The sequence below is a fragment of the Poecile atricapillus genome, chromosome 16 (assembly GCF_030490865.1).
Source record: "Poecile atricapillus isolate bPoeAtr1 chromosome 16, bPoeAtr1.hap1, whole genome shotgun sequence".
In the NCBI taxonomy this organism is placed as follows: domain Eukaryota; kingdom Metazoa; phylum Chordata; class Aves; order Passeriformes; family Paridae; genus Poecile; species Poecile atricapillus.
The window spans coordinates 4,585,432-4,613,147 of NC_081264.1; the positions used below are offsets into that span (position 1 = coordinate 4,585,432).

At 44.3% G+C, this 27,716-nt stretch overlaps 1 protein-coding gene across 1 annotated transcript in view; it reads left to right on the forward strand.

Annotated features, from left to right (window-relative positions):
* Nucleotides 1-180: 180 nt before the first annotated feature.
* Nucleotides 181-27,716, forward strand: part of KIAA1671 (KIAA1671 ortholog) — a 44,174-nt gene continuing 16,638 nt past the window's right edge. Inside the window, 5 exon segments of the mRNA XM_058851774.1 lie at nucleotides 181-1,819; nucleotides 2,324-2,417; nucleotides 3,846-5,794; nucleotides 5,796-7,011; nucleotides 7,801-7,923. Coding sequence (XP_058707757.1) covers nucleotides 234-1,819; nucleotides 2,324-2,417; nucleotides 3,846-5,794; nucleotides 5,796-7,011; nucleotides 7,801-7,923 — 4,968 coding nt within the window. The 5' untranslated portion in view covers nucleotides 181-233.

Genomic DNA, 27,716 nt, shown 5'->3' on the forward strand with positions numbered 1-27,716 from the left:
TGTTGTTTTAGAGAGGGAACACTATGTCTTTCTTAAGCTCTGGGATCAGCATATCTGAAAGGCACCTTAATCTGAGTTTGCTTCCTTGTGAATTTATGTGAGAATGATGTTATTTGATGTTCATGCTGACTCTACATCAATACTTGCATTTTTATCTTTTTTTTTTTTTTTTTTTTTCAGATTCTTTTTCCTTGCTGGAGTTTTTCAATTCTGTTGAATGTGTAATTCCAGCTATGGCAACAAGAGTAGAAATTAATTCTACTTTGGCGTCTTTGACGGCTGTCCCTGACCTAGCTGAGCTCAGGGCTGAGGAGAAGGCACAGCGTGTGTATGTCAGTGTGCTTTCAGATGCCAGCAACAAGGCAAAGGAAGCCTCAGCATCACTGACTCTTGAAGAGAACAAGAAATTTGGGAATTCCTTGAGATCTGCAACGATGCCCTCGCTGGGATCAAGGCCAAGACTTTTCCCAAAACCTTTCTGTAAAGAGAAATCCTCAGATACTTTTGCAAATGTCAAACCGCCCGTCCCAGCATTCAGATCCAGCAGCATGGTGAGAAAGTCCACTGAGGAAACATCCTCTGTGAAGGTGTTGAGTGGGAATGTCCCTCCCTTAGTGGATCAGAAAGCCATTGACACTGAAAATCAGGCTGACAGTGACATGGTGACAAATGTGACTTTCTACACAGGGCCCAGTGCCAACACGGTCATTCTGTTTGAGCCAGCGGGCCCCGAGCAGGCCAAGGTCAGCCTGGCCCAGGAGAAAAGGGCTCAGGAGCGCAGGGGATTTACTGCTCTGCAAACCAAGGACCTCCAGGGCTCTGTGAAACCAGCAGAGACACCCAGGAATCCTGATGGGTCTCTCCATAGGCACATGTCGTTTTCCTCCAGTCTCAGACCAGACTCCTGGAACTCCCTCAAAACTGGTGAAAAGAAAGATGCTCGTGAAGTTCATCCAGGGGAGAAAAACAGTAATGATGTAAATAATCTCAGCAATAAAGTTGATTTCTCTGTTGATGTCCAGCAAAGGGCAAAGCATAGACCAGTGTCTGCTATTTTTCTGGAGTCATTACGAGATCAAAAGCATCACGCTGTGGAGGCTTCTGAGGAAAAATCTCCTACAGAGAAATCTGGGGTGAGAAAACCAAGGCCTTTGTCCATGGACCTGACAGCTAAGTTTGAACATAAAGATCTTTCTTCTTGCAAGAAGGCTGGCTCATCCCACGAAAGCAAGGAGAATGTATCCACAATTGCTTTTACTGATGTTGGTAGTCATGGTCAGTCTGAAACGGGGCCAAAACATGAAGAAACTGAATTTAATAAAAGCAGTTCCTCTAAAACAAGCCTGAAATGCAGTAGTCAGGACATTGGCATCCTAAATAATGGGAAATACACCTGGGAAACAAAACTTAAATCTAAAAGTGAACAAATTGAGGCAAAACCAGAAATAATTATTAACTTGCATGGTCCTGAAAGAAGCCCTGAAACAACCAGTGAAAGCAGAACTAATAAAGGAGGGAAAAGACCAGATCAGAAGGAAACGTACATGTTCCTGGGCAGTGAAAATCCTGCAGCTTCCTCAGAAAAAGAGAACAATATCTTAAGAGGTAGTGTTAAAAAACACATTAGCTTGTTTACTTCAGAAAATCCCAGTGCCACAGCAGACACAGAGCTTCACCCAGCAGCTGCTGAGAAGGAAAGCAGGTGTGTGACCATCCAGCAGAGGATCAAGGAGCTGACAACAGAAAATCCTGACGTTAAGGGAGGAAATCTGCGCCGCTCACTGCAGTCACGGCCACTCTCTGCAGACTTAACCAAGATGTAGGTTACAGAGAAATTCTGTCTAATCCTCTTGGCTTCATGTTGTTCAGCAGATCTTGCTCTCAGTCCAGTAAAGAAAGCTTGATCATTTTGCTTCCGCTTAATGTAATTTATTTTTTTTTTACTATTATTCTTAAGTGCCTTTCCTGCCTTTTTTTAATCCAAAAAGGAGAAAACTAAATATATTCTGACAACGGCTGGAAAAAATAATAAAGCTGTCAATATTGTGACCTTTGCACGTAACTGTCAGTGAGAGATATTATAGCTTGTTATGCACCTCTAAATTTTCTATTATCAAATAAGATGCATAATTAACAATTTTTTTGAAATTTGGAAATCTAGATACAATTTAACCCCAAATACAGTCATTTACTATGAAATAGCGATGTTTCTCCTTTAGGAAATGTAATTTGATGGGTAATTCTGCCAGCCTGCTTTGGTAGGAAGTGACCCTGCTCACTGACCAGCTGGACTAAAGAAGTAACACCAGTCCTTTTGTTTTAGGTTTTCAAGTCCAACATCAGGTGGTGAAGCAAAGCCTGAGAAACCTGGGGAGGCTGGAGCTGACACGATCCATGACCTGCAGGAAAATCCAAAAGTAAGGAAGTGATGGGCTCCAGCTGGCTCTGCAAAGAGAAGGTCCTGTTGTGTGTAGCTTTATCAATCAGTGACATTTAAATGGGTATGGAGGTATTAGGGCTGCCCCCCCCCCCCCCCCCCCCCCCCCCCCCCCCCCCCCCCCCCCCCCCCCCCCCCCACAATCCCTGTGGATTTACTGGTGTGAGTTTGTCTTTAGGATGTGCAGAGAAAAGTTCAGGAGTGTTGTGTCTGCTGAGTTTGTCAAGCTCAGTGTGCACGCTGTTCAGGGTAGGAGTGGTAGAGAGGGAAGAATATTTTGTGTAAAGTTTTTAAGGGATTTCTGGTGCATGAAACCCCAGTGAATTGCCTGTGGCTGTGGTGGGTTTGTGCAGTGATTATTCTTTATTTTCTGCAAGCAGAGAATTAGGATTGTGCTTTCCTGCATCCATGTCCCAGCTCTTGATAAATCCCAGCCTGGACCTTTGTCAGTCTCCTCAGCAACATTTACCTGGGCAGTTTAGACAACAAAGTGTTCCAGGGAAAATGATGATTTGCTGTGGAAGCTTCGGGCTCTCTCTGTTTCTAAGCAACACTTCAGTGTTGCAAAACAGAACTTCTCTGGTGACAGTTCTTAGTAGAGGAGATTTAATGTACTTTAAGGGGTGTTTGTAGTGAGTTCTCATGGCTTTTTTCCTGTCCAAGATAGGAATATGTGGTAAGGAAAAGCTACAGGTGCAAAGTTTCTGTAGTTCAGTGTTATTTTCAAGGAGAGAAATTTGTTTAAAAAAACAAACACCTTTCATTAATGGAAGTGCCGTTTTCAGAATCTGACAATAAAGTAGGATTAAAGAAATTCTTTGGAGAATAAAGCTCAGACTTACAAATCTTTATTTATAAATACCTTTAGTGTTAATTTTCTGATGTTCTTTAGCTTTTTTTAAAGACAATCTTAAGTCAACTGAGTTTTAAATTTTAAAACCTGAATAAAATATTGAATTCCAGTAAGACCTCTAGTATTCTTTGATTCCCTTTATTATTTGCATGTTGTGCTTGTTCAGCAAGTGCTATTAAAAATACCATCTTTTAGAATGCTGCTTGTATTTTGGGTGAGTAGATAATAGTGAAGCATTGGTAATAAATATTAATTTCTATCTTTCCTTTTTTCCTTTGGCTCAGCTTAACATTTCTCATAGCTGAGCAGCTCCAGCTGTGATATTTACTCAGTTCATGTTCCTTGCAGTTTGACCATGTAACTGATTATTAGGGAGATATTTCTGTTAAAATCAAGATTCAGGAGCTGGAACTAGACATTCCCTTAGGGTTACCTTGGTCTCAATGGAGTTTGTGTACAGGATCTGTTGTACAAAGTAGGTGCAAGTAAGTTTTAAATAAACTTTATTACACATTTTTAAAATAAACTCAGATAACTTGGATTTTGTTGTTTCAGAGCAAGGAGCTGAAGCTGTCCCATGGCACAGATTTCAACGAGGCATTTTCTCCTGGGAAGTCTTGGAAATCCCGGCAGGTTTTAAAGATAACCAATAAACCTGATCAGCTGGAGAGGAAAGGAAGCTTCCTGGGAGATGGTCAGCATTTCTCACAGCAGAGTGAGAGTTCTGTCTCATTCACAAGCAACTTTGAAAAGAAACTAAACCCAGCACTTCTGGAAAAGCCCTTCATTAAAACTGTCCGGGCCACCCTGTTTGAGCACAATGTCCAGAAGCACAGTGTCGTTGCTGAGCATTCTGGGGCTGATCCTGCACCAAAAAGGAACCAGGAGCCTGAGGCAAAGCAGGACCTGGTGGTTTTGGGGCACAGCAGACGCTCATGGATGGGAGAAGTGGAGGAAACCACTACTGCAAAGGAGCATCACAAGCAGCCTGATCCATCAAAACATCCAGCACATGTAGAGAAAAGTCCAAAACCAGCTTGTTCAAGTGAAGACAAGAAAATGAATGTGGGAATTGTCTTAGAAAAATCTTTGGTTGAGAAAAGTGAAAAACCCGCTCCCAAAAATGCAGAAAATTCTCAAATTTACCAAAGAATAGAGCCCAGGTATGAAATCTTTCAGACATGTGGTGAAAGGGCTCTTAGTGAAGCCATCACAATGGCTCCTGAGAAAAAGGCCATGACACTCAGAGCTAGAAAATCATCTGTGAAAGAGAATAAAACTGATGAGGATGTCGTACCCACAGGGCAGCCGGTTAAGGCAAGTAGTCACACTCTTTACTTGAAAGAAGATAATGTTGTTACTTCAGAAGCCAGAGAGACAAAAGCTCTCACAAGCAAGGCTGTGTTGAGAGAACCTGCTGGTTTTGTCTCCAGTGAATGCACTTTACCTGAACAGAAAAGAGACTCTGATAAAACTGATCCCGAGCCACTGTTCATAGCTGAGAAAACACCTTATTCTACAAACAAAAGTAAAGGTTTGGGAATGAGTGAAAAAGTCAACAAGCTCCATGATGAAATTAAGGGTGAAAAGGGTGAAGTCTCTTCTGTAGATAAATCAGAGAGGATTAATGTTGTGAAATGCTCTTCAGAGAAAAGGAGTTTCAGGGCAGGTGGGACAGACATCCATGAATTCCGGACCAACTTGGATCGTGAAGTGATTTCCACAAGTGTCAGTAAACACGGGGCTCAGGCTTCGGTGCTTGCAAGTGGGCAATATTTTAAATCTTCTAGTAGCCACCCACCTGATACAAAAGGACTGAATGTTACTAAAGAGGAATCTGGGGTCTTTGGGTTGAGGAAAAGTCTGGACTTAAATTGTAAAGAGCAAGACTTCAGCTTGGCTTGTACAGCTCCTGAAAACAGTGAGAAACTCCGAGGAGCAGATCCAGAAGAGAAAGTCAGGAGAAGCAAAAGCAGTGTTTCTGACTTGAAGATTTCTGAAAGGTGGAGGAGAAGGACCTTGCCTCAGGAGTCACTCAAGGTGGAAGAAGTTGTGTGGCTCACTCCCGAAAGTATCAAGAAGCTGAGCCGGACAGATTCATTGCAATTGAATGAAAATTCACTTAAAAAGAGAAGCAAAAAAGTCAAAGATGGGGTAGAAGGGAATGAGGCAAACCAAGCTGTTCTTGGCAGTCCTGATGATTATATGAAACATCAGAGTTCTGTCTTTGAGCCAAAAGCAACTTATTTTGCAGTGACTTATCAGGTTCCTGGTATCAAAAAAGAGAAAAGCTTTGTTGGTGCTCCCAGTGCAAGTGAAATTAATACGATTTCTGGTTCAAGCGAGGGAGCAGCAATTAATCTGGACCCTGTTTTTCCTGGAAGGTCCAAACCTTTATTGCAGCAACCAAATAAAAATGTGACAAGTTCAACTTGTAGAGAAGACTCATGGGAAGTGCATGTTAGCAAGGATTGGGTCAAAGAAGATGAAAAAGATGCCGTTTTAGAAAGATAACCAACAGCATCACGAAAAAGGCCTGGATCACTGTAAAGAGAAAATTATAGATGTTGATGCTTTCCTGTTAAAACATGATCTGGAAAATACAGCTCAAGCTGATCTCAAGAGTGGCAGAAAGAAAGTCTCCTCTTACCATGAACCCCGGTCCCCACCGCGTTCCGCGCAGGTGCGTAAGGACAGCGAGCTGGGCCCCCAGAAAAGGAGTGACAATAATTCTGATTTGCCTGGAAGGAAGGCTGAGGATGGGTACAGGTCCCAAATTCTTGATATTGATGCGCTTATGGCAGAATATAAAGAAGAATCAGCAAAGGCCAGTAAAGTTCAAGAGAAGGTCTTTGAAGATCTTGGCTCACTGAGTAGGGAGAAATCAAAGAACAGAAGAAATGTGTCGGATAGAATGACTCTTACCTACAGCTGGAATGAGTGGAAGAGTGGATCAGACCACTATTCAGTTAATAACAAACCCAGTGAACGTGCAGAAGAGCAGCAGAGGCCTGAGAAGCTAATCCTAAATGAAAAGAGCAAGGACAAACTGGAATTACGGAGCCCTGAATTTGATAAGCAGAAGTCCAAAGACAGAAAGGTCAGCCCTCCTTACTGGGGAAACCCCAGCAGCATTTTTCCAGAGAAGTTTGTAAATTCACCTGTGGAATTTGCTAGGAAGAAAACTTTCATTGTTGATGAGGATGAGGAAGTGAACTTGACCTCCAGAAATCAGGGTGCAAAATTTGTAATTGAAAAGGTACAGCCCATCAATGTAGTGAGTACAGAGCAGAGGCTGGAAGTCAATCAGGCCTCCAGGTTGTCCCTAAAGGCTGATGGTGGGCCCTTGCAGAAGAAGTTGGTGACAAAAGAACAGTTCCTGGAGGTGTCTCCAGAGGGTGATTGGAGCAAAAACATAGTGAGGAGCTCCACACTGAGAAGCAAAGACAGCACAAATAAAATGTGGGAGGGCGACTCTTTCAGAAGTAAGGCTGATTGGAAGAGTTACATGTCTGGGTTTGGGACCGTCCCCGCGGATCTCAGGCGATCCTACTCGGAAAAATGCCGCCAAGGAAGGGACAGCCTGCCCCTCATGCAGGAGGTGAGGGCAAGGAAGGACCTGCATCGATCCAGGCCAAGCTTCCCCTTGGAAAGTGTGGATAACTCGTGGAAACACAAGGTGTCAGCTCAGTCAGAACCATTCTTCCATGAAGATAAAAAGGTATTTTCAAATGGTAGCCAAGTGTTTCATGTAACTGTATTGAACTTTTTTTGTTAAGGATTTTATTGTGTCCTTGTGGCACTTTTCAGCACTCCACAGCAAGGCAGCAGATCCATACTTTTCACTGGAGTTCATTTCATTTTGGGTTCTCTTGAGCAATGGCTGTTGCACTAGATGACCTCATTTTTGCTTCAAGTCTAGAAATAGTTATTGATGTTTCTGTGGAGAGCTTGAAGAAGCTTTAAAAAGTGTGCTTATTATTTTTGTAATGCTGTGAACCTAAAAGTGTGCTTATTATTTTTGTAATGCTGTGAACCTGGGAAGTTAAATTGTTAACTCTGCAATTTTATATTTACTTGGAAAGAAGTAATTAGGGTTTATTTTACAAGGTGTCAGCAGTGATCTTTCTGGACCTCTCTTTTGTTTTTTGTCTGAAGGAGGCAAAGGTTTATTTTATTTTTACTGGGTGAATCGCCTTTATTTGTCTGTGAAACTCCACTGCTTTCCTGACTTTGGTGAGAGGCAAGAGATTCCCTTCACACAGTGACATGTGAATGAAATCCAGAGATTTGATTTGATTGGAAAAGACCTTAATGGTGCTATAATTCTGTGATTAAAGTGTAGGATGTTCATGGCTATCGTGTTTTTCCATTTTGTGTTTTCAGCTTTGAGTTTCCTCTGGTGGGTTTTTTTTCCAGAAGGCATTTATATATATATATGTATATATATAAAATATGTATATATGCATGTGCATGTATATTTAATTACATTCATAACTGTATTTTACAGGCTCCCAGGAAAGAGTGGAGCAAGCAGAGCTCAGACAAAACAGAGGGAACAGACTTTTCCTCAGTGTCTACACAGAGGAGCCACCACAGTTTCTACAAGGAGAGAAGAGCAGATTTTGGGATGGTACGTGACCCTGGAGGAGGGGTTTGGGGTGGGATCAGGGAGCTGCAGCTCTGTTTTCCTCTTTGCAAAGGGCTGTGGTAGAAGGATGTGTCTGCCAAGCAGAAAAACGTTTTCTGGGGGGTTGAACTGGTGAGGTTGCCCCTCCCTGGGATCCCACCCCACTGTTCCCTGCCAAAGCTTCCAACACGAAGCCTCAGCCTTGCAGCTTGTTCAGTTTGCTTTCTGAGTGAAGAATTTTCGTCCTGAACTCAAGATGGCTCTAGAGCATTATGGTATTTGTTGTTTTCTCTGCTTGTGCAGACAAATAGAGCTGTCCCAGCCTGAGAAATAATGGGTTTAATTTTCTTTCTGTCGGCAACACACAGAGAAGTGTTTCTGTGAGGGATCACAGCTGACATTTTGGGTGGTTTGATTTGTCTCTAACATACAAACTGTTGGAGTGAATTCCTGCTTGAAGTTGTTGCGTGGTGTTCTCCTCAGTTGAAGAAGGATGACCTGACTTTAGCCCTCTGAGAAACTTTATGTTGTGAAATAGCATCCAGCTGTTGTTCTGAAATAGAAAACAAAGGTCTGGATGTTCCAAAAGATGTACAATAAATGAAATAATCAATGTTTTCTGAGGAAAGTAAAGATTTGGAAGGGCTAATGGCCCTTTTTCTTTCCCGTTCTTAGCATGGTTCATCTTAGGGGATTTGGGTTATTGACAAAATAGGCATTTATCCAACCCCTAAAAGTAATGTACCATCAGCTTATAGTGCAAATATATAAAGGTGGTGCTGGCCAGGTAGGAAATGTGGACAGAAGGGCTGTTGGAAATAGTGCTGGGATAACTGAACTGTTCAGGTGCTGTACTCAGGTAAATACAGCTGAGTTGTTCTCCAACTTCCTCGTTGATTGGGAGGTTACTCAGAAGAATCCTTCAGCTTCACCAAGTGTAGCCTGAGACAGGAAGGGAAGGTGGGAAAGGGCTCTCTGAAAAGAGAAAACTCAGCTGTGTGGAATTCAGTAGGATTCGAGTGCTTTGCTCCTTTGTGTTGCTTTGGATGGGAACACCTCGGGGTGTGTTTGTTGTGCAGTGCCATGGGAGCCAAAGGGCAGCCTGGTCCTCCTGGGTGTAAAGTGTGACTGCACACAGGGGGCTTTGACTTGCATTTGGGAGGAGGAAAACTCACCACACTGATGTTTTCCAAAGCCCCACGGAGGTACTGCAGAGGATTATGTAAAACCAAACAATTTCTTCTGCGCCAAGGTTGTGCCTTTGTTTTCTTTGGAGAAAAGACAGATTTTGGGTGCGGAGTCGCAGTTCCGTCAGCGCGTTCCAACACTCCCCTCTGCTGGAGACACATCCGAGCTGTGTGAGCTGGACAGACACGAGGGGTCAGGAAAGAGCCACGGGAGTCACAGTTAATTCCCTGTTTCCCTGGAATCTGAACACAGCCTGTATTTCCCTTGGTGCACCTGTAAAGGGGGATTAGATGGAAGTGTAACATTGTGTTGCTGTTTGCTTTGAGCTGTTTCTGGTCTGTGTAGCTGGGAAGTTACTTATTTTTCATTGTGGCTTAGTTACAAAACATATCTTCCAGTCCATATTGCTGGTCAGTGAGGGTATTGGTATGGTTCTAGTGAGACTGAGTGCTCAAAGTGACAAGTCTTGCTGTAGAATAAACAATTCCTTCTGATTCACATGCACCAGTGAAGAACTGATATTGTTACCCTTTATATTTGCCAAACAAGTTCACAAGAATATCCATTTGTTGCATTATTCCACATCTGTCTGTGATAATAAACAACTGCTTGAATGCTTTTCCAGGACAGCTGATGAGCTAGGTTCTTATGGATAAATACAATTCCAAATGGAAGCAAGGTGCTTCCAAAGTAGTATCATTTTACCTCTGGAGAAGTAATTCCTTTGTGATTATATTCCTGAGAATCTACTTGTAATCAGGCTTTTAGAACATTACGTAGGATGACTTTGAAATCAACCATTGCAAAATATAAGTGGCAATATGAGATTGGTGTTTGAAATTGCAAAGGATGATACTCTGGAGATTTAACTCATCAAGATCATATTGTTCAGCTATTTTGATTTTGTATTGATTAAAAAACAAGTAAGGCTTTTATAAATATTCCAGCATCACTGCTGGACTGTCATCATCTGTGGTTTAACTGTGGCTGGTACTTCCCTCTCTTTTAGCCCTGCTGCAGGACAAAGTAGGTATAAAAATGAACTTTTGTGCTTTGGACAGCGAGGAGTTTCTCTTACTGACTCAACTGCAAATCTCTGCAGTCTGCAGCAGGCTCAGGGCCTTGGGCTCTTGTAGGGATCTTTTCTTCAGAGCTGGAATTCAGGAGGAGGGACAGGTGTGGGCCCTGAGCAATCAAACCCTCTCTGGGCTGGTACCTGTGGTTGGATGTGGGGCTGTTCCCACTCATTGCCACGCCTGCAAATCCAGGGGCAACCACGGAGCTCAGGAGGTGTTTCCATAAATTGTGTGATGCCATCAGAGCTGACGTTGGGTCACAAGCCTGGATTCCTGATTGAGTCATCCAGAGTGATAAGAGTTTTGGGAATTAAAACCTGAGGAATGAGTGCTGGGACTCATCCTCCAAATAAAGGAGCTGTGGGTGTGCTGTGGGGCTGGAGGAGTTGCACCTTCAGCTGGAAATGGAGCGGCTTTAGTGCAGCTCTGGGTTCTAACCCAAACTGCTGCTTTGGGGAGTTAGAACAGAGCACTGCTACTAGAACTGATGTAGGCAGGAATTATTTTGAAGCCTCTCAACATATTATTTATTTATTTTATTTTAAACTCTGGGGGTTTTTTGTCATTTAGGGAGGAAAATCTCTCTAATGGTCTCAATAGAAAGATGCATTTATATGAGACTGCGATATGTGGGTGGAGAAGGGTTTGTTGAAGAAAATCATGAGTTGACTCTTAAAATATCTTGGAAATGAAGTGCAAGGGAGAGAAGATAAATATTTTATAAACATGTGCAGATGAATTTATAGTTTGGCTTGTCACAGTTCACCAGTTGTTTTCAGTTCTGCCCATGACAGGTCTGTCTCCTGCCCACTGAAAACCACACCTTCTCTTTTTCTGGACCGTGTAAAGCCTCTGATACTGGAGCTTTGTTCCTTCTGAAACCCATCTTGAGTGGTTCTGTTACCCCAAAAATTGACTCAACCTGGAATAAAATCAAAATACTTTGTCAACTCTACAGGAATTCATAGGTGATGATTAGAATAGTGAGGGGTAGTTTCCTTGCAGTACCAAAATTTCAAGGAGAGGAGGCTGCAGCATCCTGGGAGCTGATTTTTGTCACCTCAACCTTGTCCCTCCCTGGGAAGGGTGAGAGCTGGAGCAGTGCTGGGAGAGGACACGCTGTAGGAGCCCTCCCTGGACAGGCTCCTGTCACTTATCTTTCCTTTTCCTATCAAAAAAAGGACATAAGTAAAAAAAGCAGCGTTACAATTCCCATTTTTGCTCTTCACAAACCACCCACTGCTGATGTCCAGCAACTCCACCACTCTCTATTTTAGACCCAGCCCGAGGAGGACGACCCGGGGGTGGGTAAAGCTCTGCCTGGGCTTTTTTCCTTTTTTGGCAGTTTTCATTCCCTGGGAACATTCCAGGGTTGTATAAAAAGTCACTTGGTTGTATCTATTTCTCCTCGTTCACAGAAGACATTTTTATATTCAAAGAACATAAAAACAGCAGTTCCTCTTGTTACATGTGTGGGTTTTTGTCTTTCCTGTACATCACCCAAAACAAGGTCAGCGAGCGACCCCGCCAGTGTTCACAGCATTTCATAACTGAGGGAGTTTAGAGCTTTCCTTTCCTTCTGGAGGGCCTTGACTACAAAACCCAAAGTCCTGTCAGTAATTCCAGCCTTGACCCACTCCAGATTAGAGTTGGGAGCAGTGGGTTCTCAGTAACAAGTGGTTTGGTCACGTGCTGCCGGTAGCTGAGCGGCTGCTCCTGAGGAGCCCCAGCTCTGACGTGGGGCCAGACACACTCGGTACATTATTCATGGTGCTTTTAATTGCTCCACTCTGCTTTTAACTGGTGCTGGAGGCGGGGAGAGCCGGGAGCTGCCTGCAACAGGGATGGGTTGGCGTTAACTCGGAGCTGTGGAAAATGGAGTATTATTACTGTCCACGTCTGCTGAAGTTCCTGCAGTATCTGTGGGTAAGTGTGTGCTGGAATGTCAGTGTGCTCCCAGAGCTCGCTGTTTCCGCTCTTTCCAGAAATCCTGGGAGTGTTCATATGTGCTGAAGGCTTTCCTCAGCAGTTCCTTTTTGAGTAGTAACGTGAAACTCGGGATTTATTTTGGGTGAGAAAGGCTGTTTTATCTCTAATACCTAAAACTGTAGACTACCCGAATGTGCCTTGGAAAACCCTTTTAGGAATCAACACTTCTTCCTTGTTTATGAAGAGCCATGGGAGTTGTGGTTTAGTTTAGTGTGTGTTAGGAATATTCTTCTTCTCTCTTTGTGTAAAAGCTTTCCCTGGCTCTGGAGCCACTGCTCTGCTGCTGGTACAGCCACTGCCTGCTATTCCAGGAAAACAGCTGTGCTCCTGGCTTTAGGAGTGTGTCATTTTACAGTTCCTTACTTGTTTTTAATTTGACTCTTCATGGGTTTTGATGTCTCGGTGAGCACTTCCTCTTCCAACACTCCTCAGGGCTGTCTGTCATGAAAGGCTCTTTTTAGCAGGCTCTGTGCTGCCCTGCCAGCTTTGCTCAGGGACTGCTGTGTGTCTGAAACTTTCACATTTATAAAACATGCATTTGAGCTGAAAAGCCTTTATGAATAAATACTGTATTGCTTTGAACTAATTACTTAATGTTCTAATTTCTCCTGGACTCATCAAAGATCAGTTTTCATTTGCTTGTTGTAGTTTGCATTGATCTTCATTTTTTCAGCTGTCAGTTCAGAGTGTAATCAGCACCCACACCAAACCTCTCCATGTTAGTTGTTATCTACTATGTTTTAAAACTGCAGCAGAGTTTCCTTCCCTCATTTTCAATTTAATTTTGCAATCCTTGCCTGTATGTCCTTTGATCAGTTGTGAGGTGAGGTTGCCCACTGTGCGTTTCTTGCTGCTGGGAGAGAAAATTGTGCTTGAAAAACGGGATTTTATTAAAACCTTTTCCTGCTGTAATAGAGACTGTAGTAATGTAAAACATGGACATGCTGGTCATTAATTACTTTTTTTATTTGACCAGCTTTATTTTTAAGAGACAAGCTTCCTTTAAATTGCAAAAAAAGATTAGTCATTAGTGTGATGAGGGGGTGGAAGTTCTTTGTGGTTTGTTAGTGTGAGAAGTGTGAAAGAGCTCTCTCCCTGCTCTTGCTTTGAGATGGGATTTTCCATAAGGCCAGGGGAGAAATCCAAAACCAACCCAAGCTTTGGATCAGTCCAGAAGGTGCCTGGGATGGTGGGCTCCAGTATTGTGCACTTCTAGGCTGTAGCAGAACAGAATGTTACATTTTCTGGGTGTACATTCTCTTTTAGAGACCTTGGAGCATTTCCTAGGCACTTTCATTCATGCACACTTCCTGATTTACTGCAAGAAAATATTAGAATGACAGTACTGACATTCATGATGTTAAAGAAAGAAATTTAAGAGACATACACAATTGTGCCTTCTGTCACTTTCTGTGCTGCTGTTGCTGCTGGAGGCTACTAAGGAGATACTTATCTGTTCTCTCTACTTACAGTCAGGAGTAACCAGAGATGTTTGGGTTGGTTGTCAAGTGTTATTTAATCTGTCTTGGGGAGCTAAGATACTTTATTTATTAGGCTGATGTACCTGAAGAAGTTACAACTCTGAATTAAAAAATATTATAACGAAAATCTGGTTTTACATCTACTCTATGGAGTTACTGTTGGATTGCATCTCCCCTGCTGTGTATTTCCTTTACTCCTACAGTGGTGGAGTTGTGGGACATCACTGGACCCACTCAGTGCCAGCTCTCTGCTGATTCTTTGCTGATTGCTGTCCTGATCTTTGGGCAGGATGTGTCTGACTGTGACAAACAGCATTTTCTGAGCACAGCAGGGTTTGTGTGCAATGGTGTGACCACCACATGTCCTGTGGGAGGGTGACAGCTCTGGGTTTCTGAGAAGTGTCTTTGTGTCCAGTGAAATGCTTTTTCCCACAGCTTGTATATATTTGAGTATTTTCCAGTGTGCATGGGATAATAATACATTATATATATATATATATATATATGTAATCCATCACCCCTTTTCCAGCTGGTGAGGAGCTCTGCTGCAGTTGGTACAAGACATCTTTAGGTCTGGCTAGCACAGGAAGTCCTGTAGGTGCAGCTCCATGGTCTTACATCAATCCCAGGGTCAGACTGGTTGTGCCAGGTGTGCAGCCACAGCACTGGGGTTTCCTGTTCCAATGCCCTTTGTCCAAGAACCAGTTTCCTTTGGCTTCCTGGTGGACACAGCCTCTGCTAGACTTCTCTGGTGGTTCTGTTCCTGCCCTTGGCCTTCTCAGTTGTCAGCAATTCTTGCTCTGGTTCACTGCTTAGTTTTTGCTTTCTAGAATGGATGTGGTGATGGGTTTCCTGCCCATGCTGGTACCAGTGCAGATGAGTTATTTTTTCCCAGTCTGGCACTTGTAATTTTTCAAACAGCAAAGAAATGCTACATCCTGAAAGCACTCAAAGCAAATGGCTTGTTTTAAATAAAATGTTCCTCTGCAGCACTGCAATGGTTTAAAAACACCTTGTTCTTTATTGATAGTCATGAATTGAACAATTACAAAATCAGAAGAAAATTGGGGTATTTAAGGAAGAAGATTTAGAGTTTGTTTTGACAAGATTTTGGTTGTTTAAAAGAGTAGTTTTGATTCTTTTGTCTGGTGACTCTAAAGGAAGCGGCAGCTGGTTAATAACCACTGTCCTGACGTGTCACTGTGAGAGGAGGTGGGTTGGTGATGGGAGGAAACTGAAATCATTGGTCTGGAGCCACAGGTGATGGTCATCCTGTTCTGAGGGGGGTCATCCTGCTCTGAAGGGGTTATCCCTGCTCTGATGGAGGGAGGGGGCTCTGTGCAGCTCTGCTGTGCCTTCCCTCTCCCTGTGCTTCTGGAAAGTTCCTGTGGACTGTGCCGCTTTTCCCTTGCAGGATTTGCTTTTGGTGATGGGGGTGTTTCTTCCAGAGAGTTAAAACCCCCTCCCACCCAGGTGTCTGCTCTCCTGGTGTCAGCAGGAGCACCTAACCTGGGTTACCTCTTGGATAACGTGGGTAGATGATGCCATTGCACAGGAAAATCTGGAAAGGCCTTTCCCCAGTTCCCAGCTGTGCTGTAGAAGAGGAATTGTGGTGTCTGTGGCATTGCTGAGGGCAGGCAGACGGGTCAGCCTGGCTGAGGAGCCCCATTCCCAGCAGGAACACGAGGGAGTGCTGTTCCACCACGCAGCGCTGCTGGCCTGCGGCCACATCCCCACTCCCAGCCCAGGGACACGTGCTCAGTGCAAGGCAGTTTGTTCTAATGAGGTGTGGTATTAAGTTTAATTTACCATAAAATGCTCACATGGAATAGCACATTCTAGGTTAACTTGTCGCAATAAGGGTTTTATTGAGTAAGATGTAATCATTTATAAACCTGGTAATTTTTTTGTAATGACTGTGTCGTTCCAGGCTTAGAGCAGCTGCAAGTGGGGCTGACTGTGCCTGTCCTCCCTCCCCTTCTTTTAAGTCTGGAATTGTGGATATGCTTCTGAAAAAGTTCTTCCCTGTGATGGTGATGAGGCCCTGGCACAGGCTGCCCAGAGCAGCTGTGGCTGCCCCATCCCTGGAAGTGTCCCAGGCCAGGTTGGACAGGGCTTGGAGCAGCCTGGGATAGTGGAAGGTGTCCCTGCTCATGGCAGGGTTGGAACTGCATGATCTTTAAGGTCCTTTCCAACACAAACCATTCTGTGACACGAGGCTAAGGAGGATTGCTAAACCTCATATATACACGCAAAGCAGAGGTAACTTCACTGCCTCCCTCCTAATATTTTGATCTAAAGTTGTTTTGACTCAGTTCCTGCTTTCCCAAGCTGTTGTCAGTGTTGCTGATGCTGGGAGACAGCCAAGTTCCCACTATTGTTCCTGTCCTTTCAGCAGTGGTGAGTTGTTCATGCAGCCAGTGTGTGTTTACTGTGCTGAAAGGAAACAGAGTTTTTAGGGAGCTACTTGAGCACAGGGAAAGTTGCTCTTTGTAGAGGGCTTTCCTCAGGATACCACAGCACTTGTCCTACAGGACACAGGTGCTCTTAACATGTAGCTTCAGGTAAATCTGGAGCCTGAATGAAGCTTGGAAAAAATGTAGTATTTGGTTTAGTGATTCATGGTAGAGATTAATAAATCCCTGGCACCTAAGGGGTGGCAGGATGGATTGTGTGCTGTCCGTGTCCTGGGGAATGTGGGAGCACGGGGCTGTTGTCCTGTGTATGGGAGGAGGAGGCAGTAAGAGTAGAGAGACCTGGAAGTAAAGGAAGGTGTGTGCACTCAGGGTTGTACAGCCATCACAAATAAATCCTCTGCTCTCATCATCAAATGGCTTAAACCAGGTGAAGAAATTATTGTAGTAACTTACAAGTGGTGTTTGGTTCATTTACTGCCATCAAGCAGTGCCTGATGTGTGTGGAAGACACGTGGAATGGTGTTTTGTAGGAGAAGATGGAAGAGCAGTGTTCAGGCAGGCCTTGGGCAGTGTGTGATCACACTGGGAACAGCTGGAATGGGTTCAGAAGCAGCTCCTTGTTATTGATCTTTGAAGAAAGAAATCCCTTGCAGGAAAAAAAGCTCTTCCTTCAGAGTGTTCTCTGAATTTTGTGAGTCAGATCTGAGCCCTCAGTAACTGGAGATTTCCTGAGCACCCTCAGTGAGAACAAATGCTCTGACATCTCCTCAGGCACGTGGTGTGGAGCAGGAGCAGCGTGTTCTCCTGCTTGTTTCTGTGCCCTCCATCCATTCACCCTGTGTGCCCTGCGAGAAAAGTTCAGCAGGTGAAGGTGTTTTAGGCCATGTTCTGTACTCAAGAATTCTGTTTCAAAGGTGTTTTGTGGTTATCTGCTCTTAACATGTCCATTGGGTCAACTGATGGAGCAGCAGCTGTTGGACTTCCCAGGAGAGCCCTGGCTATGGCATTACTTTGTTTTCCCTCCTTGGTGCAGGGAGATCCATTGCAGACGTCTTCATCCTGGATTTTTGTTTGTACAAATTAAAAACAACCTCTAACCATCTATCTTTTGCTTGGTTTGATTCCCTTGGACATAAATGTAAAGAAAATTATTTTAGTCCTTTCCAGCGTATTTGTGCTGTAGGAATTTCCTGTTTCTGTTTTTTCAGTTTTTCCTCCTCCATTGAGCTGGAAGGGAAGTGCTGCAGGATTATGAACATGGGCTTGCAAACAACCTCGTATATTTTTAGCTGGTTTCCTCAGCTTTAACATTGATAGCTTTGTTTTAGACTGAAACAATTCAAGGCACAAAAGCTGTATATGTTCAGGATGTTTAACTGGGCATTGCTTAGGTTCAGGAGAAACGTAATTTGGGGGACAAAAGAATTGGCATTTTCTGAAATACTATTGTGCTTTAGTTGTTGCAGTTATTATTGGTAGTTTTATCTCAATTAAGAACTTAGAATAAAAATTATATTTCACAGTTACCATTATTTACTGATTTTTGTTAATCTTGATTTAATGACATGCTACTGCAAAAGTGCCCCGAGCAGAGAAAGGATGGCTGACTTTTTGATTACAAATAAAATGGCAAAATGAAGTTTTTCACTGATCCCATCAAGGATCACCATGGCAGTAGAATGGAAAAATTACTCTGGCAGGTATAAACAAGTATGTGGAGTGTTCATTCAGTCATGAAAACTATTAATGTGCTTTCTTTATCACAAGGGTGCTTCTGTAAGGAAAATGAGAAATGCAGATTTATATATATATTTTTGACTATCTCACCAGCTCAGTTTAAAATAAAGATTTCTAAAGTAGCCATGGATGGGATCTTACCTGAAATGCTTTTGCACCTTTCTTTAAGAGCCTCTCATATTGGTGTGCTTGTGTAAACCTTACCAGTATTGATGCAGAGCCTGTTTCCTCTGCAGCCTCTCCTTTTTCACTGATTTGTGAGGCCTCTGGGGACTTTCAGAATTATCTAGTAGAAGAAAAAGGTTTGGAAAATGGAATTTCAGCCTCTTGTAGATGGTGTGTGCAAGGGAGAAACCTTTAATGCCAAGGTCTCTCTGCAAGTTGTCCAAGATTGTGAATAACCATTAATTAGAGCTGTGGCCATGAATGTAACTTGCTTATTTTCAGCAAAATGAAAGTAGAAATCAAAACCAAATATTTGGTGTAAATATTGATATACTGGGGCTTCAGGTTACAAAAGAGATTTCTCTTTATGGACAGTGTCCAAAGTCCTTGTGTTAATGCACTCCATCCATTACACTCTTTTTCCTCTCTTGGTTTTTTCCCCTTTTGACTGTACAGTGCCTGTCTACAGGTGAGGCTGTTTGAGCTTCTCTGTAAATTGCATTATTATATCACCATGAAAATTCAGAAACCCCCACAAAACAGAACAGACAAAACCACCAAGGCCTTTTGTCTTTGGCTGTGTTAAGCATCATGAGAATTCCTGGATTGGAGTGGTGGGCAAGCTGGCTATCTGCCATGGAGCAGATCCTCTGCTCCAGCTGTTGAGCTTTGGTCTCTCTCTGCCAGAGGTGTAACCATGCATCTCATTTTTACTTTAAATGAGAATTTGAAGGTGACACGGTAAAATCTTCATGATGGGGTGTTGCACGTGAGAGATTCAGGCTGTAGTTAGGAATGCTCGCTGCTCCTTCTTGGAATTGTGTTGTGACAATTCAGTTGCACAACACAGAAGACAGAGGCAAAAATAAGGAGCCTATAAAATCATGTTGTTTGTCGTGTCTGAGGAGCCCAAGAATAATTGAGTCTGGAGCCGTGCAACCGAGCCCAGCCCTGCATCTTTAAATAGTCCATCATGTCAAACACAAGAGGTTAAATTAAGTTCTCTTACTAATGAAGCAGAAGGAGAGTTGGTGTGGAATGCAGGGCTGGAACAGCCTTACAAGGGCAGGCTCTGCTGCCGGGGGTGTCACAAGGTGGGACTGGAGCTGCCCATGGTCCTCACAAGTGCTGGGTCCTGCTGTTGTAGGTTGGATGATACCTCACAGAAAACCCTTTGGAAATGCCTGAATTAATTCTGATTGGAGTGGAGTGATAGGAGGAACCCATCAGAGAGGGAGTTCCTGACTGAGGTTCACACAAGGATTGTTGTCACAGTTAGTCCAGGCTAAGGTTGCCCATCCTTCTGTCCCATCCGCTTTGCTGGCAAAGGATCCTTCAGGGGACCCAGTGAAAACTAATCCCAGGTGTCTTGGTGGGTCCTCAACTGGATTTCCTTCCCAGTTCCATGGTGCTGGGATGGAGCTGGTGGCAAGGGAACCCCATGGGCTGGAAGAGCTCACACCCATGGAGAGGCTGCAAGTCCCACCTGCCCCTCCTGGGCTGTGTGTTCTGTGCTCTGCTGCTTGCAGGCCTTCTTTAAATTGACCTTGCAATCCCACAGAGTAATTAACATAATTACATGTATTTGAGAGCAGGTGAAGCTGGGAATGAGCTGTAAGAGCCTTTTGGAAAATATAATGTGACCATGGAATTTTGTTTTGTGCTGAAGGAGGGGAGAAACAAGGGTTGTTAGGTCTTTGTGCAGGGTTGTGTTTTTGAGCTGTAGGTGGAATAGATGTTAATAATGGAAGTATCCAGCAATGTTTGAATAACGAGGTCCCGTTTATACTGAGGTAATTAGTCATGCAGTTTGGGTAGCTGTGTGTGTGCTCTGTTTTCTGGAGCTGCAGATCCCTGACAGACCCAGGGTGAGATAATCACTCGGATTTGTCAAGGGCAGAAGATCATCTTGTGCTGTTCTTGTTCAGGAACAAACCCTCACTCTGCCAGGACTGCTGGGCTGGGGGCCAGTTAGAGAATTCTTCTCTATGAGGGAGGTGAGGCCCTGGCACAGATTGCCCAGAGAAGCTGTGGCTGCCCCTGGATCCCTGGAAGTGTCCAAAGCTGGGTTGGATGAGGCATGGAACTGGTCTAGTGGAAAGTGCCCATGGCCTTCAAGGGAAGGGAATTCAAAGTTCATCTTGTTCCACTCCCCTGCAAGTTCAGATGAAGTTCTGGAAAAATCTCCAGCTGTTTGAATTCAATGGTGAAGGTGCATCTGGATTGTTCTCTAAAGTGTTTTGCCCTGATGTTGAGATGTAAATCTAAGCAGTAATTTAGATGCTTCAATACCCAGCAGTGTGTTCACGTGGTACCAGAAGATCCTAAATTTAGGATTGCAGAAAGACTCAAATCAGCAGTTTTCCAATCTTCTGAGGACAAAAATGGTATATTTGGTATAACTTTTCTTTTTCAGGGGAGGTATAATAATTCTGTAGAGCATTTCCACATCCTTCAAGTTCCGTGCACATGAGAGGAGTCCTTGAAGCGAGCTGTAGGAACGCCTTGCTCTGTGCATCCAGGGTGAAATCTGGCTGTGCCTCTCCCCCTGCTTGCCCCAGGTGATATTCCAGAAGGGGAGTTAAATTTGGATTCTGCTCTGCCCGTCCTGGTGAGGTGAAGGAAGTGCTGACTAACTCACATGGCAGCTCCAGGCAGAGCTCTTGGGCTGCTATTTCAAGGGCTCCCGCATCAGATGGAGCCTGAAACCCTCTGGAATGGCAGAGTGCCCCGTGCAGAATCCCCGCACTGCAGCAGGCACAGAGCTGCACTTGCAAAGGCACAGATGTTTGAAATATCACACTTAAATTTAACAGCATAAAAATGTGCAGGAAGTCTTAAATTCCAGCCTTGGGTGAAGGATCTCCATCGTTCATGGAGCACTATCCGTAACTCTGGTAGATAAATTAATTATTTTTCTTATTTCTTTACAAATCTAAGAAACACCCTGCTCTTGGGGAATCTGGTCAAAACTATCTCTTTCCATTTCCATACAAAAGTAACTCTGCAGCTCTTCAAGAGAAGAGCTGGGAGTGGGGGGAGAATTTTCTCTGTTGGCTGGATTGTCTTTAATTACTGAGGGGTTTTATAAGGCTGCAAATTTGTGAGTGTTCAAAACAAGTACATTCAGAAATGAGAATTAGTTAGGGAATGCTACATAGTTTCCTGGAGATAAGTTACAGGTTGGTGGAGCTGAGCTGCTAAAAACAGAGATTAAAAGGGAAGGCACCCTGTTTCCTCAGGGCATCTTGGGTTCATGCGTGTCTGCAAGGCACATTTCTGATACAATAAAGCTTACGCAAGAACCATTGCATCAAATGTTATCTAGAAATTTTTTGTTCCATTGAATCTCTTCCTGGATAGTTCAGAGGAGCAGAGGGTGATGCAAGTTCATGGTACTTTGTATGGCAAATTAAGCAACAGCCACAAACCCCCTTGAACAAACAAGAGAGCGAGCAGCTTCCAACGTGCCTGTCTTGCATCTTTCCCCTTGGTCCTGAACTAGTCACGGCTTGACTTTGGACTTTTAAGTCCAAACTTACGTCATGAGCTTAGATTTATTGATTTAAACCCATAGCTTTTATTCTTGCTGTCCTCCCAAGTGGGCTGTTCCCAGGAATTCCATGGTGACACTTGGGGTCCTCACGTTACCCTCAATTATTTTGGGTTTGTGGTACCAACCCCGTGCTCTCCCAACAGCTGGGGAGGGAGCAGAGCCGGGGAAGGACACAGAGCCCTTGCTCACAGCAGGGAACGGTGTAGAAAAGTGGAAAAAAAACTTCAAATGGTCAGACCTGTTCAGCTTTGGTTTGGGCTTCTGGCTTAATCATTATCCTGTGCTGATACCACAGTCACTGACTGGGACGTGTTCTCTCTGAGGCCATGAATGGCACAGTGGGATGTGTTCTCTTTGAGGCCATGAGTGGCACAGTGAAGCAGGTACAGGTGTTGGCACTGCCCAGGTGCCCGCTGAGCAGCAGGAGCGGGGTGTAGGTGTGGCCCCATCCCGGTGGGAATCTTCTGGTGTGGGTGCGAGACATTCCCCGGCAGAGCCGCGTTCCCCAGGAAGGGTTAAAATCACTAAATCCACGTGACATATGCAAACTATGAATCATTCCAATAGATCTGTGCAACTCCTGCCTGCTCCGGAGCCAGCAGATGCTGTTCCCTGCGTTGCCATGGTAACCCTGCCTGTACTATAATAAAGCCCAGCCCAGATCCTTCCTTGGGCAGACCTCTGCGGCTGGTCACCTCCTCATTGTTTCCTCCCCGGAGCACAGGCGAGGCAGGGACGGAGAGGAGGCATCGGCATTCCAGCGGCAGCAGCGTTCTCCTGCTTGTATCCCGGTGTGCCTTAGCCCGGAGCGCTGGGAGCAGGAGCGGCTCCGGACAGCTGTGCATCCCGAGCTGCTCCGGGCCCTGCCAGCAGAGCAGGCGTGGGGGCAGTCGCTGCGTTTGTCCCTGGGCTGGGAGCCCCCCTGGAAGCAGAGGAGCTGATGTCATCCAGCAGCACTTTTGGCAGGCTCTGAGCAGGCAGCGAGTCCCGCGGGGAAAGGCTGGACGCGCTTCCCCTCCAGCCTCCCCGGCTTCGCTCCGCAGTTCTGCCGGGAGAGAGCTCCAGGATGGTTCCGAAGGCAGCGAGGATGGTGAGGAGAGGATTCTGCTGCTGACACCCTTCTGCAGAGTTTTTTGAGAGGAATCTGGATTTATTGTTCAGAAGATCTAATCGATTTGCTTGCTAAATGGATTGTATAGGAGCGCCAGAACTTTGGTCAATGTACTCTCACCTGACGAGTGGCCGAGCCAGGAGAATAAGATTTGTTTTATCCTTCTGATATTTACAGCAAAACAAAAACTTGGCTTAAAAAGGGAGTTGCTTTTCCTGCTCTGAAATGAGAGAGTAAGAGCCTAATTCTCTGCTTGCAAATGGACTCATTTCAAGTGACTGTGGCAGGATTTAAACATTGATTTATCTCTTTAACATGGCTGAATTAAGCATGTTTTGATGGAACTCTGCAAAGCCGATTGTAAGTAGGAAAAGTCTTTTATTTTTTCCTACTTGACAAATACCAATCTCCCACCTCACATCTTTGGTTGTTTTAATTTTAGGAATATGCTGAGGGTGATAGTGCAATGCTGTTTACCTTAGCTGGAAATATTTTATACACGGAATCACTTTTCGCAAAATAAATCAGGGTTTTTAAGGAGAATATATTTTAATTGCTACTGAATATTGATATTTCATCTCTGCTGGAAAAAAAAAAAAATGGATTACCTTGGAGACAAACTGACAGTGGCACAAACTCACATGACCCAGTGGATGGGCACAGTGCGGAGATCCTTGCAGGAAGCACTAAATTTAGTCACTACTGCGGTGGCTCATGAGCGGAGTGGAGGGGAAGGTGGCACCAGGACTCCCTTCAAGAGAACCTCTTCCTTCAGGCACTTTGCATCCCGGAGCAGAGAGTCCTTCCGAAGGTTTTCAGTGCGGAGTCAGCAGAGGTTTTCCTCTCTGAGGAAGAGGCAGCCCAGCTCAGAGCCACCCGAGCTTGTAAGCGATGCACCTTTTTGAGACCCTCAAGGGAGACAATTCAATGCAAACCCTCGGGTTTGCTGCAGCATTTTATCTCATAACAAAACCTCCCTCCTGTCTGCTTTTCCACCTAAAAACAGCTCCCAAAACACCTCCAGATAGTGCTGTCTGTCTGTCTGCTCCCAGCTGCTTTCTTCCTGCAGCGCAGGTGGATGTTCTCATTTGCCAGGCAGTCAAGGTTTGGGGAATGGGAAAAATGTGGTTGGTTTTGAAGCAGGACAGTGAGGTAGGACACATATTGGTCTGAAATTAGAAAGTTAAATTGAAACTGGGCTGGTGTTGGTCGTTTCCCCAGCACAGGCCAGCATGGCATTGAGTGTGCTTCAGTATTCGTGATTTTTCCAGTAAAAAATACCTGAAGCTAAATTTGTAAGATCAGTGAAGTGCTGTCACTGTGCAAGCAATGTAAATGATCATTATTTCCTTCTTTTATTGAAAAATCAGTGTTTTTCTCTCAGAATGCTTCCAACTTTGTCATGCCATAGAAGCAATAGGGTCAATGTGACTTGTGAAGGCTGTGATGTGGCAGAGACGGTGCAATTCCTGGGAGCAAAGGAAGGGTGAAGAGCTCTTGGTTCTCCACCACTCTGTGCCAGACAGAGCCCTTTCCCCTCCCTTTTCCATTAGTCTCCAGGAGGAACTGTCTGTATTCCATGGCATGGCAAAGAGGTGGAGGAGAGGCTGATTTCTTGGGAGCTGAGTATGCCATGATCTTCCTGGCCATTATTGACACCCCCAATTCTAGTTCTGGCACATCCTGCAAAGCAGCAAAGATTTGGGGTGATAGGGAGTGAAAGGGAAGCAAATCTGGTTTATTCTGTTTTATTTCATGGAGAGGAGCTGAAACCAGTGGTTTTGAGCTGTACCTGAAACTGGTGATTTAAGCCCAGTGTTTGACCAGCAACTGTGGTTGAGTTGTGTGGAAAGGGGCCCCAAGCCTTGGTGCCAACATGTGGGTAAATCCAAACTCTCTGAAGTGGCTAAAATGTTTTTGGTTTCTTTTTTTTATTATTAAACAAAACAGTTACTCATTGTGAAGTGTAAACACAGGCAGCTCTGCCGTGGCCTGGCGGGGTTTGCTCAGGGAATGAGCGCAGGTGACGCTGCATTCCTTGGGCAGGTGTGGTGTTTGAATACAGCTCTTTCCAGTGCCCTCTATCAGCACTGGGTAGAGCATTTCTGTCCCAGCTTGCTATCCATGTCCTGTTTGGACAGACTGGGAAAGAAAATAGTGTCAAGTAAGCACAAAAGAATGAAGAAGAAAATATTTGGTAACCACTGTTACAGTGTTAGCATGGTAAAGTTCTCTTGGCTTTTTTAAGCTGGGGTTTGAGATGTATTGGAATCGTCTGAATGAGCAACTCTTGTAAAAGAAGGCTGAAAAATGGGAATGTGAAACCTGCAGAGGGCAAGTGTTCTGCTGTCCTACACAGCACTGCTTACAGAGCAGAAATCAGGAGACACGGGGTGACCTTTTCACTTAAGTCGCTGGTGACAGTGCTGGATCTGCTGTTCCTCTGTTTCAGCAGGAATTTTGCTTGTGCTTGGCTTCATGTGTGAATTTGGTTTCACTTGGGCTCAAACTGAGCCCTCCAAGAAGTTTGTGCTTGGTGCCATTGTGTCTGTGGCACACGACTGGTGAATACAGACCTGGAGCTGGTACTTCTTTACCTGATTGCAACAGGGTCCTGTCTTAGTCCTTGGAACTACTGACATTGTGCTATAAAAAACTGTGGAATGAGGAAAAAGTGTAATTCATGTAAACTGGCTTCTGCACTGCTTTAGGACTGTAGTGTAGAGCAGTTACTCGAGGCTGATGAGTTTTTAAACAAGGAGCAGCCGTGCCCATGAACTCCTGCCTGATAAAGCCACGGGCTTCCAGCTCCCTTCCCTGCTGCCACTGGTGGCTACTGGTGGAGGACTTGGCATCACACAAAGCACAGAAAGCTGTCCTAATTCAGCTCAGGCAGCACAGTTTAAGTCAGCGTGAGTAAACTTCTCCACCTTCACGTCTGCGAATCCATAGCTGAGCTTGTGGAAGTTTTTACTTTGCAGTGAGACTCCTTTAATAGAAGCTGACTTTTCTTTCAGGTATTTTGATGGAGTTAATTGTCCATTTTCATCTCATGTCATCAGCTTGGTGTCTTTGTAAGAGGAGCAGAGATACATGCATTAAACATGGCCTCTGATTTAATCAGGGTCTGTCGGTCATGGTTCTATTATAGGTGTGAGATCTGGTTTCACAGCCAGCACTGTTCTAGGTCTCGAGGTTTGTTGCCTTACAATAAAACCAGGGCAAGCTGTTTGATTCCCTTGGCTCCACTTACACTGCTAAAAAAAGTCATGGAAAACCTCAGAGGTGTTTCACACAGAACAGGGAAGATGAATTCTGGGGCTGAGAGCAGTCGATGTGTTTTACCTAAATTGCTCCAATACTTGCTAAAAATAACACCAAAGTGCATTTAATAGTGGTTTGCTTTTGGTGTACCAGGCAGTCAAACAAAATGGTGTTTTCATTCAAAATTCATCTGGCAGCACCACGTTTGGATTCAGGTTTTAATTCCAAAATACAGATGGAAGTGGAGTGATTTGTTTGATGCACGTGTCCCAGATGTGCTGGGAGGGCACTTAGTGCTTTTTGAGGGTTTTTTGTTGTATCCTACAGCCCTTTCCCTGCTAGAGGCTGAAATTCCCATCCTCGTTTTTATTAATCTTCCCAGATGTTTCATTCTAAGCTCGTACAGCTGATGCTGGGGAAAGCTGGTGGACTCTGCCTTTTCCCATCAAACTTTTCCCATCTCTTTCTGGAGCAGGTGAGGGTCCTGGTTTGAGTTCCACACCTGCATTCACCTGGGACTGTCTCTGCTTATAAAAGAGCTTTGATCTGCAGTGCCTGTTACGTTGTACCCAAGTCTGTCCGCAAAAAGTTTGTCCTTTGTGGTGAACATCCTTCAACAAATGATTGGTAAAGAGAAGTTACTACAAGTTGGCACTTTGATTCTGAACTTGGAATAGGTACAGGCCCTACAGTGAATAGTTGCTGGATTGTTCTGCCCTAATATTCACTGAGAGCATGAGTTGCACTCAAAAATAATATTTTGGTACTGTCAGTAAATGGAATTTTAATCTTTAAGTTTTATCTTTAAATTCCCAGGGAGCTGTTAGGGTTGGGGGAAGCAAGTTTGCAGCAAGCAGGCTTTAAAAATGAGTTGTTTGTCTCGTTTGGAGCTGGGGGGAGGAGTGAAGCTGTTCAGTTTAATTAATGAAGATACAAGGGCCAGTGCTGAAACAGTTCCTGCTTTTTCATTCTTAATAACTTCTCTTTGGTTTAACAGGCCATGAACGTAGCTGGCAGATAAATCTGGGCCAGAAACTCATAGTGATGGGCATTTGGTAGCTGCCTTTGTTGTTCTCCCATTATTTTGACAGGAATAATTATTTAAACTACTTTACTCAGTGATTTCACTTAGACTGACTGCAAGGAGCTGATTTTTACCATGCTCTTAAACAAGAAGAAAATAGCATAAATAAATTTAGAGCTGATATTTTGTGCTCATCCACCTTGCTGCCTTTTTTTTTTGTTTGTTTGTTTAAAAGCTCTCAATGATAGCTTTCAGGGGAAATAAATTGTATTATACACAAACTTCTCTGAACACAAGCCTTAGAATCGTAGAATCCCAGAAGAATTTGGGTTGAAAGGAGGCTTAAAATTATCCAGTCCCACCTTTTGCCATGGGCTGGGACACCTTGCAGTATCCCAGGCTGTTCCAACCTGGCCTTGGACACTTCCAAGGATGGGGCAGCCTGTGCCAGGGCCTCCCCACCCTCACATCCTCCCTATCCTGGCAATCCATTTTTATTGAAATTGGTAATGTGAAAGTCTTGGGAAGCTCTCCTGGTGTTCACTGGGGGGGTGACTGTGTGTGTGTTTTGACTGCTGTCTCCTAAAACATCTGAGCTGTTCGAGCTGTGTGTTGAAACGAGCGTGTTTGTTATTCACTTGTTGTCAGGAAATCCTATCACTTTCTGTACATCTTTATTTCCAGGCTTTAAGTTAACGAGCACTTTTTTCCCAGGAATATTTGTTTGAAGTTTAACTTGTGTCTCATGTGGAGAGACGTGAACTGTGCAGAAGAGCTGTGAAATGCAG